We start from the raw sequence: 14,419 nt of genomic DNA, 5'->3' as shown, positions 1-14,419 counted from the left end.
CATTTTGAATTTAAAACACTTTTATTAAAACTGTAATGTATACATAAGTATAACATCAGGGAGACAAGATCTCTGAATAATTTTTTCAGAACTTTATATATTTAATTCAAGATTTATATATACTCTTCTTGTTTTCTTATAAAATATATTTTTTAATGCAAAAATATATCAAAAAACTGTAATTCTCTCCCTCTGAAATTTCTGCTGATTGTTAAATGTTGAAATTTTCGTAAGGTCAAAGTAATAATTTCTACTCCATTTGATGTTTATATTTTAATGTATTACAGCTACAGTTTATTGTATAAAAACTTAAGTAGTGCTAGTTTATAAGTGTAATTAATAGGTATTTAGTGTAGTTTAAAAACACAATATAATTTTTTTAATGATTATTCTTCTTCAATAGCTCTTTTGCAACTACTAAAAATGTTTTATTATGACTCAATGTTTTGTTATAACTAAGGGAACATTGACAAACAGATTTTTTATAATGTTTTTAATTGCATTCAAAATTAGTGAAATATTTAAATTAAAAATATTTAGTACTGATTATTAATACCAAATTAAATTACAATTTTAATCAATATTAAGCCATCAAATTGGCCCTTAATGAAAAATTCCAATTGAGAGTTCAGTAAATAATGACATTTTAAAATAACTAACAAGAGAGATAACTGAAAATGAAATTATTGAATGTCTTTATAAAAAATATGTTTAAATTTATATTTTTATACAATTTATTTAATTATAAACTTTTATTATAATTTGATGTACAATTAATGTTTTTTTTTTACATTTCGGAAAACTTGTTTTTGAACTATTATGTTTCGTCATAAAGTTCAACATATTTTTTCAAAATTCCTGTGGCAAGTCTGAGATATATGTTACTACCCAGATAGAACCGTTTCCAGATTTCAATAAAAATGAGACAGTGTGCTATCTGGGTAGTGCGAATGGTTTGTCAGAAACTGTAGGACGGATTCTGAATCAGAAGATATATTGTGTAAAATAATAGAAGTTACGAAATATGAAATTGAATCTCACACAGATAAAATATCATGAGACATTATCTTGTATGGAAAAAATAGAGGGAGATAATTGCATTCAAACAAGATGTCTTTGGATAGATTCTCATGGATACAAAATGTAATTTTACAGAATCTCTTGTGAACAAAATATTGAGGCACAAAATATCACTGGGACAAAATTCTCCCATGGTTAAAATTTTACACCTATGGTTTAGTCATAAAATCATACCAAGGATAAATTGGGAGTTTACTGTAAATGTTTTCACTATTATTATAGTTAACACATTTTAACTCTGTTTTTTTATCTTTATTATTTTCTTACTAACAAGCCATTGTGAAAGATTTAATTTTATTGTTTGTCTTTGTGATAATATAAATATTAACAATTTTTCCCAATACTTTTACCTACTTGTGAAGTTTTCTTATTGGAATTTACTTGTTATTTCAAAATATGTTGCAATAAATACTATAGTTTCAAATAAAAGCTAATGATGTCAAGATAAAAACTTATAATGTCAAAATAAAAACTTTTTTTCCAGAATATAAAACAGTTACTTTGAAAACATTTATAGTTTGATTTAATTCTTTAAGATGGAACATCAATAGCTGTGTTAAATGCAATGGCTTTTTGAATGCTTGAACGTTCTACCTCACATCACTTGTGTTTGATGAAGAATTGGTCGCCAACCAGTAGCATTTGGACCAAATTTATACACTAATCGTCTTCCAAATACTGGAAGTAGAACTTGGCTTTTGTAGTAATATCTGGAAAAGAAAGAAATTAAGTTTTAAATTCAGTGATATTTGGTAACTAATATTTATACTTTTTACCTCTTTAAAAAATTTCTATGCTTGATGGCCATAGGGAAATATGAACATTGTTTTATTATTATATAAATATAATTTACTTTTTTTTAAAAAATAAACATAGTTTTTTTAAAAAAAAGATTTTAGACCAATTGATTATCTGCTCTAATTATTTATATATCATGTTGATCAAAAGTTTTCTTTTTTCTTTTGTTAAATTTAATAAACCAAAACTCATAAAAATTGAAGGATATTTTTTGCTCTCTCTCAAAGAGATCCCTAAAAGTTGGATAGAAATTTAATGGAATTAAATAGACATTTGAATGCACCAAAATGTTTATGAAGTGTGTTTCATAATGACCATCATTAATACTAATTTTTTGAAAACTTTGTTTAAATGAAGTCAAATAACAAAGTATGTTCTGGATAAATCTCTAATTGAGAAAAACAAAGACATTATTAAGCTCTGACCAACCAATATTGAGGTTGATCTGTAGAAATGTTTTCATAAAACTAGTTTGTTTACTGATGAAGCAAAAAAGGGAGCAAACTCTTCCTCAAATGAGTTAGTTTTTGATCTTTGGTGGTATTGACTTTGACATTATTTGGTCACAGTTTGATTACGTTTTTGGGCAGTTCTCAAAAGAGATAAATCTAAACACAAGATTTGAAGAGAATCACGATTTATCTTTAGTCAGATTTTTTTTAATTGATGTATAGTAACTTTTTAAGAATATTTAATTTGTACAGATATAAAACATGTAATTTAAATGTAAAGTTGGTATTAATAAATTATGAATTGTTGAAGTTAACTTAAACATGTTAAATGTAATTTAAATATTTGGGTAAAATTTTGAATATTACCTAAATTCTTAGAAATAATGTTTCTTTCATATAGTCATAGAATAAAACAATTTAAATATCACGTTATAAAATTAAATATCTTGAATTATTGATGATTAATTAATATGAATTATTGTTCAATTTATGAGAATGCTTACACATTAATTGGTTTGCTATTTATCAAAAGTTTAAGACGCACATATTCATAAAATAAATTGAGTAAAATTACTAAAAAAGATATTTCTCAATAAATAACAAAAAATATTTCTTCAGAAACACAACATTACTTTGGAAATACTAATACTTTATGTAAGAAGTATAGGCTTTTGTAATATTGATTAAGAGTAATAAAAACTTTAAAGAAAAACAATTAAATACTATAAGACATTAACATTTTCTAAAAATAATTAAAACATGAACTTTATATACAAAAATTATAATTTTCTAGCTTTTTCATTTTATTTCTAACTAAACCATGCTTAAAAAATAAACCACTGACAGAGACAGAAGAGAGCAGCAGATTGTCAAATATGAAGTAAATATATTTTAATGTCAAATATGATATTTTAAATGAAGAAGAAATAAAAAACTAATTTTAAACCTGCAAATGGGAGATTCTATTAAATGTATCAGGTATAAAAGAAAATCATGTGATATGGAGGGAAAACAAAAATTCATTATAAATTCAATGCTAGTAAAGAGGAATTAATTTATATAGATGATAAACTTCAAGTTGAAAATTTGTCTCTTCAATGAGGGGACAGGATGATTTCTTGACTATAAATTCTATCTGGGAAAAATAGTAAAAATACATTTCATATATCAATCATTCATGAAGAAAGGTGTTCATCTAAAATATACAAGTGGTCTGTTTCCTCTGACTGTACCCCATGTGGTTGACAACAGATTTTGAAAAGAAAAAAAATCTGCCCCTCATAATTGTCAACAAACATGGTAAATTCAGGTTTAATAAAAAAATTAATTTGAATAGTATTTCTTGAAAAAAAAGAAAAGAAATTGTTTTGCTTAACTTTCTTATACTTAATTAGAATCATTTGGCGAGACATTGTCACATCTGGGACATCTATTAAGATTACACTAACTACTGCCACACTTAAAAATTAATTGCAATGAAAATATGAATTTTAACATATTTAAGATCATTGATACTCGTTTAAAGAAGTATACTTTCAATGTAAAAAAAATAGATTTTTTAAATAATTTCTTTGAATTAGCTAAATTCATACATTTATTTCAAAAATTATATTTACACAATTTCAGCTCTGTCCCGCACGTGACACTTAGTTGATTTATTATGATCAATGTATTTTATGACTTTGAAAAGAATTATTAGTCTAAAAAAATAGAATACTATATGCACTTCATAAAAACTATATGAAGTTTTCGTTTTTTTAAGTTATTAAACGCATTATGATGAAATTGATAAAGAAAATGCCTTAGAAATTGTCCCACACATGACAGTGGAATTACTCTAACATTTTAAAAGCTTTCTATGAGCATCTTTATTTATTTTTGACCTAAAGAACCAATGTAGGACATTCATGCTGTTAACAGAGCCAATGTAACACAGAAAAAAAAAATCATTTTTAATAGTTTCTAGTTGTAAGAAAAGAAAATATTAGGATAAAATTCCAATTGAACAATTGCTTGATAAAATCCTTAACAAATGACTGCACGAGAATGAGTTATATTTTACTTTGCGAAAGATTTTTAAAGAAATTAAAGTGAAATATGTTCAACTTATTTAACAGAAAATATATTGAACTTATGTTTATATATTAAACTTATAACAGAAATTGTATTAAATTTTAAACTTATATGTGAATCCTTAAAATAACTTTTCAAATATTTTAAAGTATTTTCTAATGTTTTGTGAAATATTTTAACAACAAAATGCCATTTTCTTACATATGAAATAGCGAATAGCTTAATCGTATAATAATTACAATGTTAGTAGTTTTTTTTTTTGCTTAAATTTATTTTTAAGATATTCTGATGGCCTAAATTCAATAAAAATTATTCATTGTTAATTTTTGTCTCAATGGGAACGTATTTCGCATAAGTAGTGAACATGTAGTGCATAGGTATGAGTAGAATTTTAAACTAGCGTGAGTGAAATCGCCTTAAGTAACAATATGGAATGGTAATAATAACTTCAGTTTTAAGAATTTTAGATTTTTTTTAATACATCGTTGAAAAATATTTTTTCAAAATTTATACGAAAATTATAATGTGTTTTTGCTACCACTTTATCTGTTTTATAACTAACTATTGCTGCAAATATCATTAAAATTAAACCATAGTCCATAGTGAGCATGTTCAAATAAAAGGCAATTTACTGAAAATCCTCGAGCAACTGTTGGTTTAAATCAACAATTTAAAAAGAAAACAGCATTTATTTTAATTGAAATTTTTTTTAAATTTACATAAGCATTTTATTACTAGATTGTTTAAGTTGGTTTAATTGATTTCCATACTTTAAATTTCTTTCCCAAATATGTATATATTTTTCCATGCTGTATTGCTACATATATTAGTGTCTTAGGACGTAGTATCCTTGCCAAGGTTGTGAAAATTTACTTCTTTTTTTCTATTTATGTGAAAAATATCTTTTAAAGAATAAGTGGCTAGGCATTTGCACTAATACTAAGTTGAGATTTTTTTTTAGATTTAACTACCACTTAAGTCTTTAAAACTATTGTATTGATATGATTTTAGAAAGGAATGAAGTTATTTATATTACGGTGAACATGAATATCTTGTTTTTGACAAAATAAATTCTAAAAATTTAATAGGTACCGTAAACCGGGGCGAGTCTACACATTTTTTCAGTTTGTCAACTTTCAAGTGGTCAAACTTTTGTAAATATTAAAGAAAAAAGGCTTTTAATAGGTGTTTCGGAATCGCTATTTATCCCTCTTTAAAGCTGTGAAATCGATTTTAGAAAATATTAACAGTTACGCTGTTACTGTATATTTTTATAGAACTGCTGACAAATCTCTCGTATGGGGCGAGTCTACCCATTCTACTAAAATGAATGTTAACATTGTAAATAATCAAATTTTACTATTAAATTGTTATTTTAGTTACTATATAGGATATTTATGAAGTAAAATTCATAACTTTATTACATATTCCATTTTTTTATTCATAAAACAACACAAATTGAGTATTTGATCGATTATCACATTTTGATCACAGTTTTGTTTTTATAATCATTAAAATTATAAAATAACATTTTTTTCTGCTTATTGTTGATAAAAATAAATTAAAATTAATATAAATTTACAATTAAATAATTAATGAATAATAATAATTAAAGATCATTAACAAAATCGAAATTCAAGCATTGGGAATCATGAAAAATCCTTTTCCCATTCTTTTGGGAGGTAATAATAATTTATAAATAATAATTTATTCAACTTGCATTAAATAAAAAAAGTTAATTTTGTAATATAAAAATTGAAAAAATAGGTAAAATAAACATATTTTATATTTACATTTATATTTAACCTATAAGTTTTCTTATTAATGATAAATTTATCAATGCAGAATTAAAATAATATACTCAAATTCATTTAAAATGACTTAATTTTAATATAAACAAAGTTCTAAATTATATTATTCTGCTTTATTAAAACTAAATACGAATGGGTAGACTCGCCCCGCGAATTCTGGCTTTTTGTTTACAACAGCAAAACTTACATTCTTTTTGTTTTTTTTTTTTTCATATAAAATTAATGCAATCTTAGTCTTAGATAAGTTTATCACTTAACCAAAGTGAAAATAGTAATAATAATAATATACTTACGGAGCACCAACTAAAAGTTTGCTGATTTTCAATACAAATCTCTCAAAAGACGTTTGAACAGGTCGGTTAAAAAGACACCAAATAAATAAAAACGGATCAAACTACTACATCGCCATCTTCCTTAGAGTCTGACCTAAGTCCTCCGTCGGTAAAAAAAATTTTATTTGCATTTTAAAATAGTGAAAATTGAATAAAACTAAAATGGGTAGACTCGCCCCGGTTTACGGTAAGGTAACAGCCTTTTTTTTTTTTTTTTTTCTTAAGGACATGTTTTTAAAATGGGAGCTTTGATATTTAATGTGTTAAAAGTTCCAAATAAAAAATTACGCCAATACTTGTTCTGAAATAAATTCCAGCGCTTTTAAAACTTTTTTAAAATCTTTTAATACTGATAAAAAATGTTTCCTAATTTATTGGGTTATTCAAAGAGATGGACCCAATGTAGTCAATTTGAGTTTCGTGTCCTTTTTTTTAGAGGGATTTCCAGAGATTAAATTAGTATTGAGTACGCATTAAAATTCCGATTTTATTTTTTAATCAAAGAATTGTTTACATTTCCGCTTCATCACAATATAGACATGAATTTTATCATTACGATTTCTTACAATCATAATTTGTCTTAAAAAGTTAATTAAGAAAAAGACCGCTTGGGCAGTAGCAGACGGATAATCGTTGTATTCGTTTCGTGTGTAGGGCGAGTTCAGCTACTGTTTAAATGTTTGCTGTGCAGTAAAGGGGGGGAGGATTGAACATTAGCAACCTGTGTTAAAAAGCATTGAAACTTTCCTTTTCATTAGTATGCTGATTGTTCATATCCAATTTAATATGATTTGTTGAATCATTGCATATAGATTAGTTAAGTTGTATCCATCTTGTTCTGGAATTTATATCTTACCTCATTGCTCTACTCAACTTTTCATAAGTCATTCTTGGATTCTGCTTTCGATCTCCCCAAAGACGAGCAACTTTATCTGACTGAACAAATTTAAAAATTCCATCTTCTCTTCTTTCCCAACGAATCATGCTTGGATTAGTGGCAGGATTTAGTAGAAGGTCTCGTATGAACTCCCACAGCTTACCACTACCCTTGCCTAAAATTAAAAAATATATATTGCCTGAAAAGGCAGGATGTTCTAAATTACACTATAAGTTTTTAAAACGGGAAAACAAATTCTTACAACAAATTCAGGTAACAAGGTATGAATTTTTTTTCTTAGAGTTTTTGGTTTTAATTCAAAAGTTTCCTGACAGATGGCGCTGTAAGTCTCTTTTACCATTTTTTTCGTGGGTTTTTGATGCAAAAAAATTTCGTTTTCCGATTCTATACTAAAAATTTAGTAATATGTAATATTTATTAATAATTAACTTTTATTCATTGAAAAATTGTGATTTTCATATAACTTTTCCGATTTGCAGTTGCTATTTGCATCCATCTGTTAAAAGAACCAAAAATAGGAATGAATTTTGGGAGAAATGTATGCCTTATCACGTGAATTTGATGCAAGAACTTTTTTCCTGTTTCTAAAAAACGTTAGTTTATGACGTTTGGTAGAATCACTACTGGATAAATAGGGATGAAACTTCTAGTACTCTGGCATCTCTGGGAATGTCTGTGTGGATGAAAGGAATGTCTTTGCTTGTGCGATCGAATTTGTTTATGTCGGAGCAGTCTTTATTGACAGCAAGATTTTTTGAAGACTCTTGTTCTTAACAAATTTTCTTGAGCATTCTTAGCGCACAAAGTATATATTTCTAGAAGACTTCCTGTAGAGATGTATACGTCTCTTTACATACTTGTCGACCGAAAATCTTAGACGTGCACAGAGTTTTTGCATTAGGAGGCACTATAATAAATTTTCATTGCAAAGTGCACAAAATTCAAAAATTTGACACAGATGCATATAAATAACATAAAAGTTAGAAATTTTTTATTTTATATAAATATATATTCTCGTTTATTAAGATATCGTTATTGAGCTTAAGAGGAAATTTTTCTATATATCCTTTGAGTTTGTTATGTCAACATTTGGTGTCAAAAACATACATCTAAAGACAGTTTTTTTTAGATCTTTCGCATGTTTTATTTAACTCCCTCTTGAAGTTCATTTTTAATATTTTATTTGTCCTCAGCAAACTCTGGAAAAATACTGTAGTTTGATTTGAATCGCAATCAACACCCTCTCGACAGTCCCTAATATTTGGACTCCAAATAATGGGCGGAAATTTCGCCCACTGAATTGTTTGTGAAGTATTTGTATTTAAAAAAATATTAAAAAATTTATCTTTTCCAGACTAAAATCGCCATGATTAATTGGTAAATTTAGAGGTATGGGAAATGTTCTATGTAATACAAAATTCTATGTAACGCAAAACCTCGCTTTTCGATGTATCTTTTATTGTATGGGGGACACTGGTTTTTTGATTTAGGGGATGCTCTCAGGGATGTTGGGATTTACGCGCAGAAGGTAAAACTATTTTTAAATTAAGGTTTGCAAGAATTGATTCGCGCATTGCTATTATTATAACCTAGTTTATATATATTAAAATAATATTAATATGAAAATTAATATTAAATATATCTATATGAATAAGACCTGTTTTCTATTTTTTTAAAGCTATACTATAAATTTTTGTTTATTTATCTAGCGTTGTAATGACTGAACTTTAGTATTGGTCGCTATATATACAAACATGCTTTTAAGCTAAGAACTAGCATACTTTTCTCAGAGAAAAATCTTAGGATTTTTTAATGGTGTAATTGTTGAGGCACAAAATAAAAAACTGAACACTTTAAAACGTTTCATCGAATTATTGTCAAGTACTAAGTTTCAATCTTAATGGTTCGAGTTTCCAACTTTAAATATGCAAACGATATTCAAGACACAGAATATTAATTTTGATAAGCAAGCCTTTCCTCGACAAATTTTTGACTCTCAAAATAAGGGAAAGGATAGTTGCAATCTGGAAAATAAGATCTCAAAGTGCAACTAGGAGAGAGGTTGAAAGTTCAATGATAATTTAAATTTGCGATTATTTCTACTGAGATTTTTAAACGAAAATTTCTTACACACAATTATAAAATTCGTTTATTCGAAGAAAATTAATTCCATACAAAAAAATAATTTTTATACTCATTTATTATGTTATTTAATAATCGTAAAAAAATTTAGTTGTCAGGTAAATAAATTTTTACATATTAAACTTTGTAATTTTAAATAACAAAATAAAAAATTTGAACGAGCTCTGTCAAATATTACTGAAGTAGAAATTTAAATATACAACACAATACAATAAGACTATTTAAATATATGAAGATTTTTAATTACTGAAATTGATGGCATTTTTTGAAAACGAAGAAATGTTTCCTTCATAACTTTATAATGTTCATTGTTTATATCGTTAAAAAAAAATCACATAAGTATTATTGCAGTTGTTGAGTAAAAAATTTAAAAATGTTAATTATACCTTGTTTCCCACGAAGTTTACCATCTTTTTTTGGCGGTCTTCCTCTTCTTCCAACTTTCTTAATACAAATTGTTTCTAAAATTAAACATCAAGAATTATTTACTGCCCAAACATTCAGTGACTAAAGAAGCCAAAAAGTTTTGCTCAGTTCAAATGACTATTTATATTGAATTAAGCACCATTTAAAATTAATTTAAATGTGTTTAGTTAATATATGCTAATTTCACATTTATCACTTTAAAAATACGTATGAGGTGAACCGGGTTCAAATCCCAGCGATGGCTGGTCGATACGAATTCCGCATCCAGCTTGCACCGACCACAGTGCTTACGTAAAATATCCTCAGTAGTAGATAGAGTATGGGTTAGAGTCCCCGTGTTGTCAGATTTACAGTGGGAAGTTTTCGTGGCTTTCCTCTCCATGTAACGCAAATGCTCGTTAGTTCCATCAAAAAGTCCACTACGAAGGACCCAATACTTGATTCGGGATACTTTTCCCAATACTTGATTCGGGAGTTCCCTTGTCTTCTGCATTGGGTTCAAAATTACAAGACTACGGGATTGAACAATAGTAATCGTTAACCCGAAAATTGGGTCGGCTGTTCACCGACGGTTACAAAATAAAAAAAAATTAATAAAATGTTACATTGTTTGCACTCGTAAAAAATAGGTAAAAATTGAGAATTATTGATTGCTTTTAAGAATCTCTTACAAACTATTCATCCGTCTAATTAAAACTTTTTTTTCCGGCAAAATAATATACTCATTTAAACGCTTCAGAACATATGAAAGACGTTTTAGAATATATATGCATCCTGATGACTCGAAATTATCTAGCAATACAGGGTCGGAAATTTTTTGAAGAGAGGGTGTAAACAGAAAAAGTTTTAAAAATAAGAGAAACATTCTTCCACCGAATTCAATGCGCATCTGCGGCTCTTGGAATTCGAAATATTCTGGAATAATTCTCGGGCGAAATGATGATTCCCAGCAAAAATAGTAGGAAAATTTGCGCAACACCATCGTCTTTTCGGGAAAGCATTTCCGATCCTGCATTATTATGTGATTTCGAGTCTTCAGGATGATTCAGATAAAATTATAGCTTTGCTTTGGGTACGAGGGTATAGAGTTTAAGGTACGCGAACTATGACTTTTTTTCTTTCCAATAAATATTTCTTAACATATAGAGAATTTCCAAACAAATTGCCGTTTTTTATTATTTTCATCATTTTAGTATCATCTACGCAAAGGAGCATAATCAAAATTAAAACTTTTATGGGTTATGTTATTATTTTCATAAGTTATGTTATTATTTCGCCAGACATATTACTAAGAGATCGGTATATCACTGCATTTCTCTTCTAAATATCTATCCTAAAATAAAGATTGCACTTACGTTGTTTTGGAAAAGGTCTTGCCATGGTATTGAAAATCATTCCCAGCTCTTGCCTTTCATTAACAGTACTCATACTACTACCTGCACTTTCACGATCAGAATCTAAATTTAAAAATGTAATCTTTATTATGTAGTAAATATCTTATTATGCAGTAAATGATTTATAATGCAGTAATACAATTAATATGATTACAAATGAAGAGCTCAGCGGATGAACCAGTTAAATAACATTTTCAGAGTAGTTATAATCAGGGGAAAAAAAGTGGTATTTGATTTATTTTATTATATATTAATTAGAAAGCGGAGAAAATTATTCTTTGCTTTATTTTAATTACCCAGCTAAAATTAAACTGCAGTTTTTCTGCAGAACTGAAGTAATTTTGTAGTTTTTCTGGAGTTAACTGCAGATTTTCTGTAGTGCAATCTTAACTGCAAAAACACTGCAGTCATTTTGCAGCTAATGTGAAGTAATTTCTCAGTAATTTATTTCAAAAAAACTTTGAGCTATAGTCTACAAAATTACTGCAGTTTAAGTGAGGTCACTTTAAAATCATAAATTTCGAAAAAATTGAAACTTCAAATCCGTGGTTATTCTGCAGTAAATTTGAAGTAATAATGCAGTCATTGTTTCAGAAGTATACTTTTTGATGAATCTGCAGAAAAACTGCAGTTACTTTGTATTGTTGTAAAATAGAAAGAGTTTGATGTTTTCAATTTTGTTTTCTTGGTTGGTATATCAACTTTTTATAATGTTTATGTCTTTCTTTTCATTATAAATTAATTTCTCATAATTAGATAAATATTCTAAACATATATGTTGATCACGGAAATAACGTACACTATCTATGTTCATAAAAGGTAAAATTCATAAAATATATACTTGATTATTTACAATTCAGAAGCGTCAAAAACTTTTAAGTAAGATTTTGACACAATTTAATTGATTTAAAATAAGCCTAAAGTAATTAAATATAAAGGTATTTAAATATTTCTGTATTTTAGTAAATTTATTACTAATTTTATTTTTATTAATTTTTATTATATATTTCTTTTTGACTTAAGAAAACTATGTTTGCGCAAAGTTTATGGTAAAAGTAATATTAAAGTGAAGGCAAGCAGTTAATGTTAATTAGTTAATTTTTTTATTCGAATTCATACTAAGCTAGGATTATTGCGGAACAAAAATTATACTTATTTTTTCTAATCGAAACAAATATTTAGTTTGGATTTTAAACAATTTGATATCAAAAGAGTTTACAAAATTGAATTTGAAAAGGGATAATTAATCCAGATTTTTTAGCTTCAAACCTCTCCTTCAAACATTTATTAGTTTCACTCTGTTTCAGAAATTTGTCTTAAATAAATTTAGGCAATTTAAAACAATATCCTTTTTTTTATTGCTTGGAAATAAAGTTTTACAAATTAAAAAAATAATTTTGTTTGAAAAAAAAATAACTCATAGTATTTTCAATTAAACCTAAATGAGCATAATACTTATAAAACTGCTTACTTTAAAAATTCGTTTAGAGCTGCTTACTTTTAAAAATTAAACTTAAAAGAAAAATAATAAAACTTATGGGAAAAAAAACTTAAATCTACATTGCTAGGAATTTTTCATAAAAAACACTCTTAACTAATCATTTAATTGTTATTTTACCGTATGCAATAAAAACAATTAAATGACCATAAAATGATGATATTCAAACAGTTAACCATGAGAAAATTTATTAACTGAGTTTTCCCCTTATTTGATTTAACAAATAAAAACTTTTTTCTTGCCAACAAGACCCAGCTCATGAAACTATTTAATTCTTTGGTACCTCCTTGACACAGGGGTATAGCCGAGAGGGCTAATCGGTTAATCTCACACCTGACAGGAAGCGAGTTCGATTCCCAAGATACCTTGTGTCGACAGATTCACAACGGAAACTTTCATGAGTATTATACTTCATGTATAGATAATTAAATTTAGAATAGTCCAATATTAAAAAAAGAATTCAATCGAAAATATTTTTTTTCAAAATGAATTTTTTTTTAAACAAAAACTATAGTATTTTCTATTACTCACGATAGATGGCACCACCATTTGTATATTAAAAGTAAAAATTTTGAAGTTGGTACAACTGCAAAATTACTGCAGTTTACAAACTGCAGTAATTTTGCAGTGTTTTGACTTCAAAAAGTCTGCAGTGCTATGGGCCAAATCACCACAGTTTTCAAACTGCAGTTTTTCTGTAGATTAACTGCAGTTTATTTTTAGCTGGGTAGCACTACCAAATTAGAAATAAAAGCCAAGCAAGCGTATTCAAAATTTATGTAGATTAGTTATGTTAAAATTAAAGTGAAAGCAATTATTTTATATTAAACGTACCTATGCTAATGCGACCAATTTGTGTAATTTTCCCTAATTGATGAATATCCTGAAAATGTCACTTACCTGCTTCATCCACTAAGCTCTTCAAATGCTTACGCATTTGAAGATGCAGTAGTAAGATAAAACAAATATAAAAGAATGTAAAAAAAATTGACGAAATTGGATTTCTACCAATCAGAAGACTGGGGTAATTTCTTCATGTTCAATATGGTTTACAATACTATCAGAAAAAAACTTCCTTAACTTCTAATCTAGGGATCGGATTTTCATGTACTAACATGCAACTTTATTGGTTCGAGGATGAAACCTTAAATATGCTAATTAATTTGTACAGACGATATGGTGAAATTAGAAACAAACACGTAATTTCTCTGAATTAGAATTTTTTCCCCTGATGGATATAAAATTTTGACCCTCAAAAACCAGTATCTAAAATATATAGTTCCAATAATTCAGACAGAATAGTAGTGTAAATCTCTCAATGTTAATTTTATATGAAATTATATGTGTTCAATTAATGAATTATAATCACATGTAAAGCATATTTTTTTTTGTTTATGTCATAGAAATTTGAGGCCAATGTTTACCCAAGCTCACATAAATTATTAAGTGAATGAATAATTGGTACAAGACACAAATCAATAACAGTCAATTTTTCAGAATAGGTGGTCAGAAACT

General features: G+C 26.9%; 1 protein-coding gene across 2 annotated transcripts in view; it reads right to left on the bottom strand.

The window, feature by feature from the left end:
• Window positions 1-2: 2 nt before the first annotated feature.
• Window positions 3-14,419, bottom strand: part of LOC107457256 (ETS homologous factor) — an 86,832-nt gene continuing 72,415 nt past the window's right edge. For both annotated transcript variants that reach the window (XM_016075380.4, XM_016075382.4), the window contains exons 6-9: window positions 11,368-11,469; window positions 9,973-10,047; window positions 7,403-7,598; window positions 3-1,790 (exon numbers count right to left, since the gene is read on the bottom strand). In XM_016075380.4, coding sequence (XP_015930866.1) covers window positions 1,676-1,790; window positions 7,403-7,598; window positions 9,973-10,047; window positions 11,368-11,469 — 488 coding nt within the window. In that variant the 3' untranslated portion in view covers window positions 3-1,675. The remainder of the gene's footprint in view (window positions 1,791-7,402; window positions 7,599-9,972; window positions 10,048-11,367; window positions 11,470-14,419) is intronic.

Source organism: Parasteatoda tepidariorum, chromosome 12 (assembly GCF_982258835.1).
Source record: "Parasteatoda tepidariorum strain Cologne lab strain chromosome 12, Ptep-v5.0, whole genome shotgun sequence".
Classification (NCBI taxonomy): domain Eukaryota; kingdom Metazoa; phylum Arthropoda; class Arachnida; order Araneae; family Theridiidae; genus Parasteatoda; species Parasteatoda tepidariorum.
Note: the sequence above shows the minus strand (reverse complement) of the source record. Positions and strands in the feature narration are given on the sequence as shown.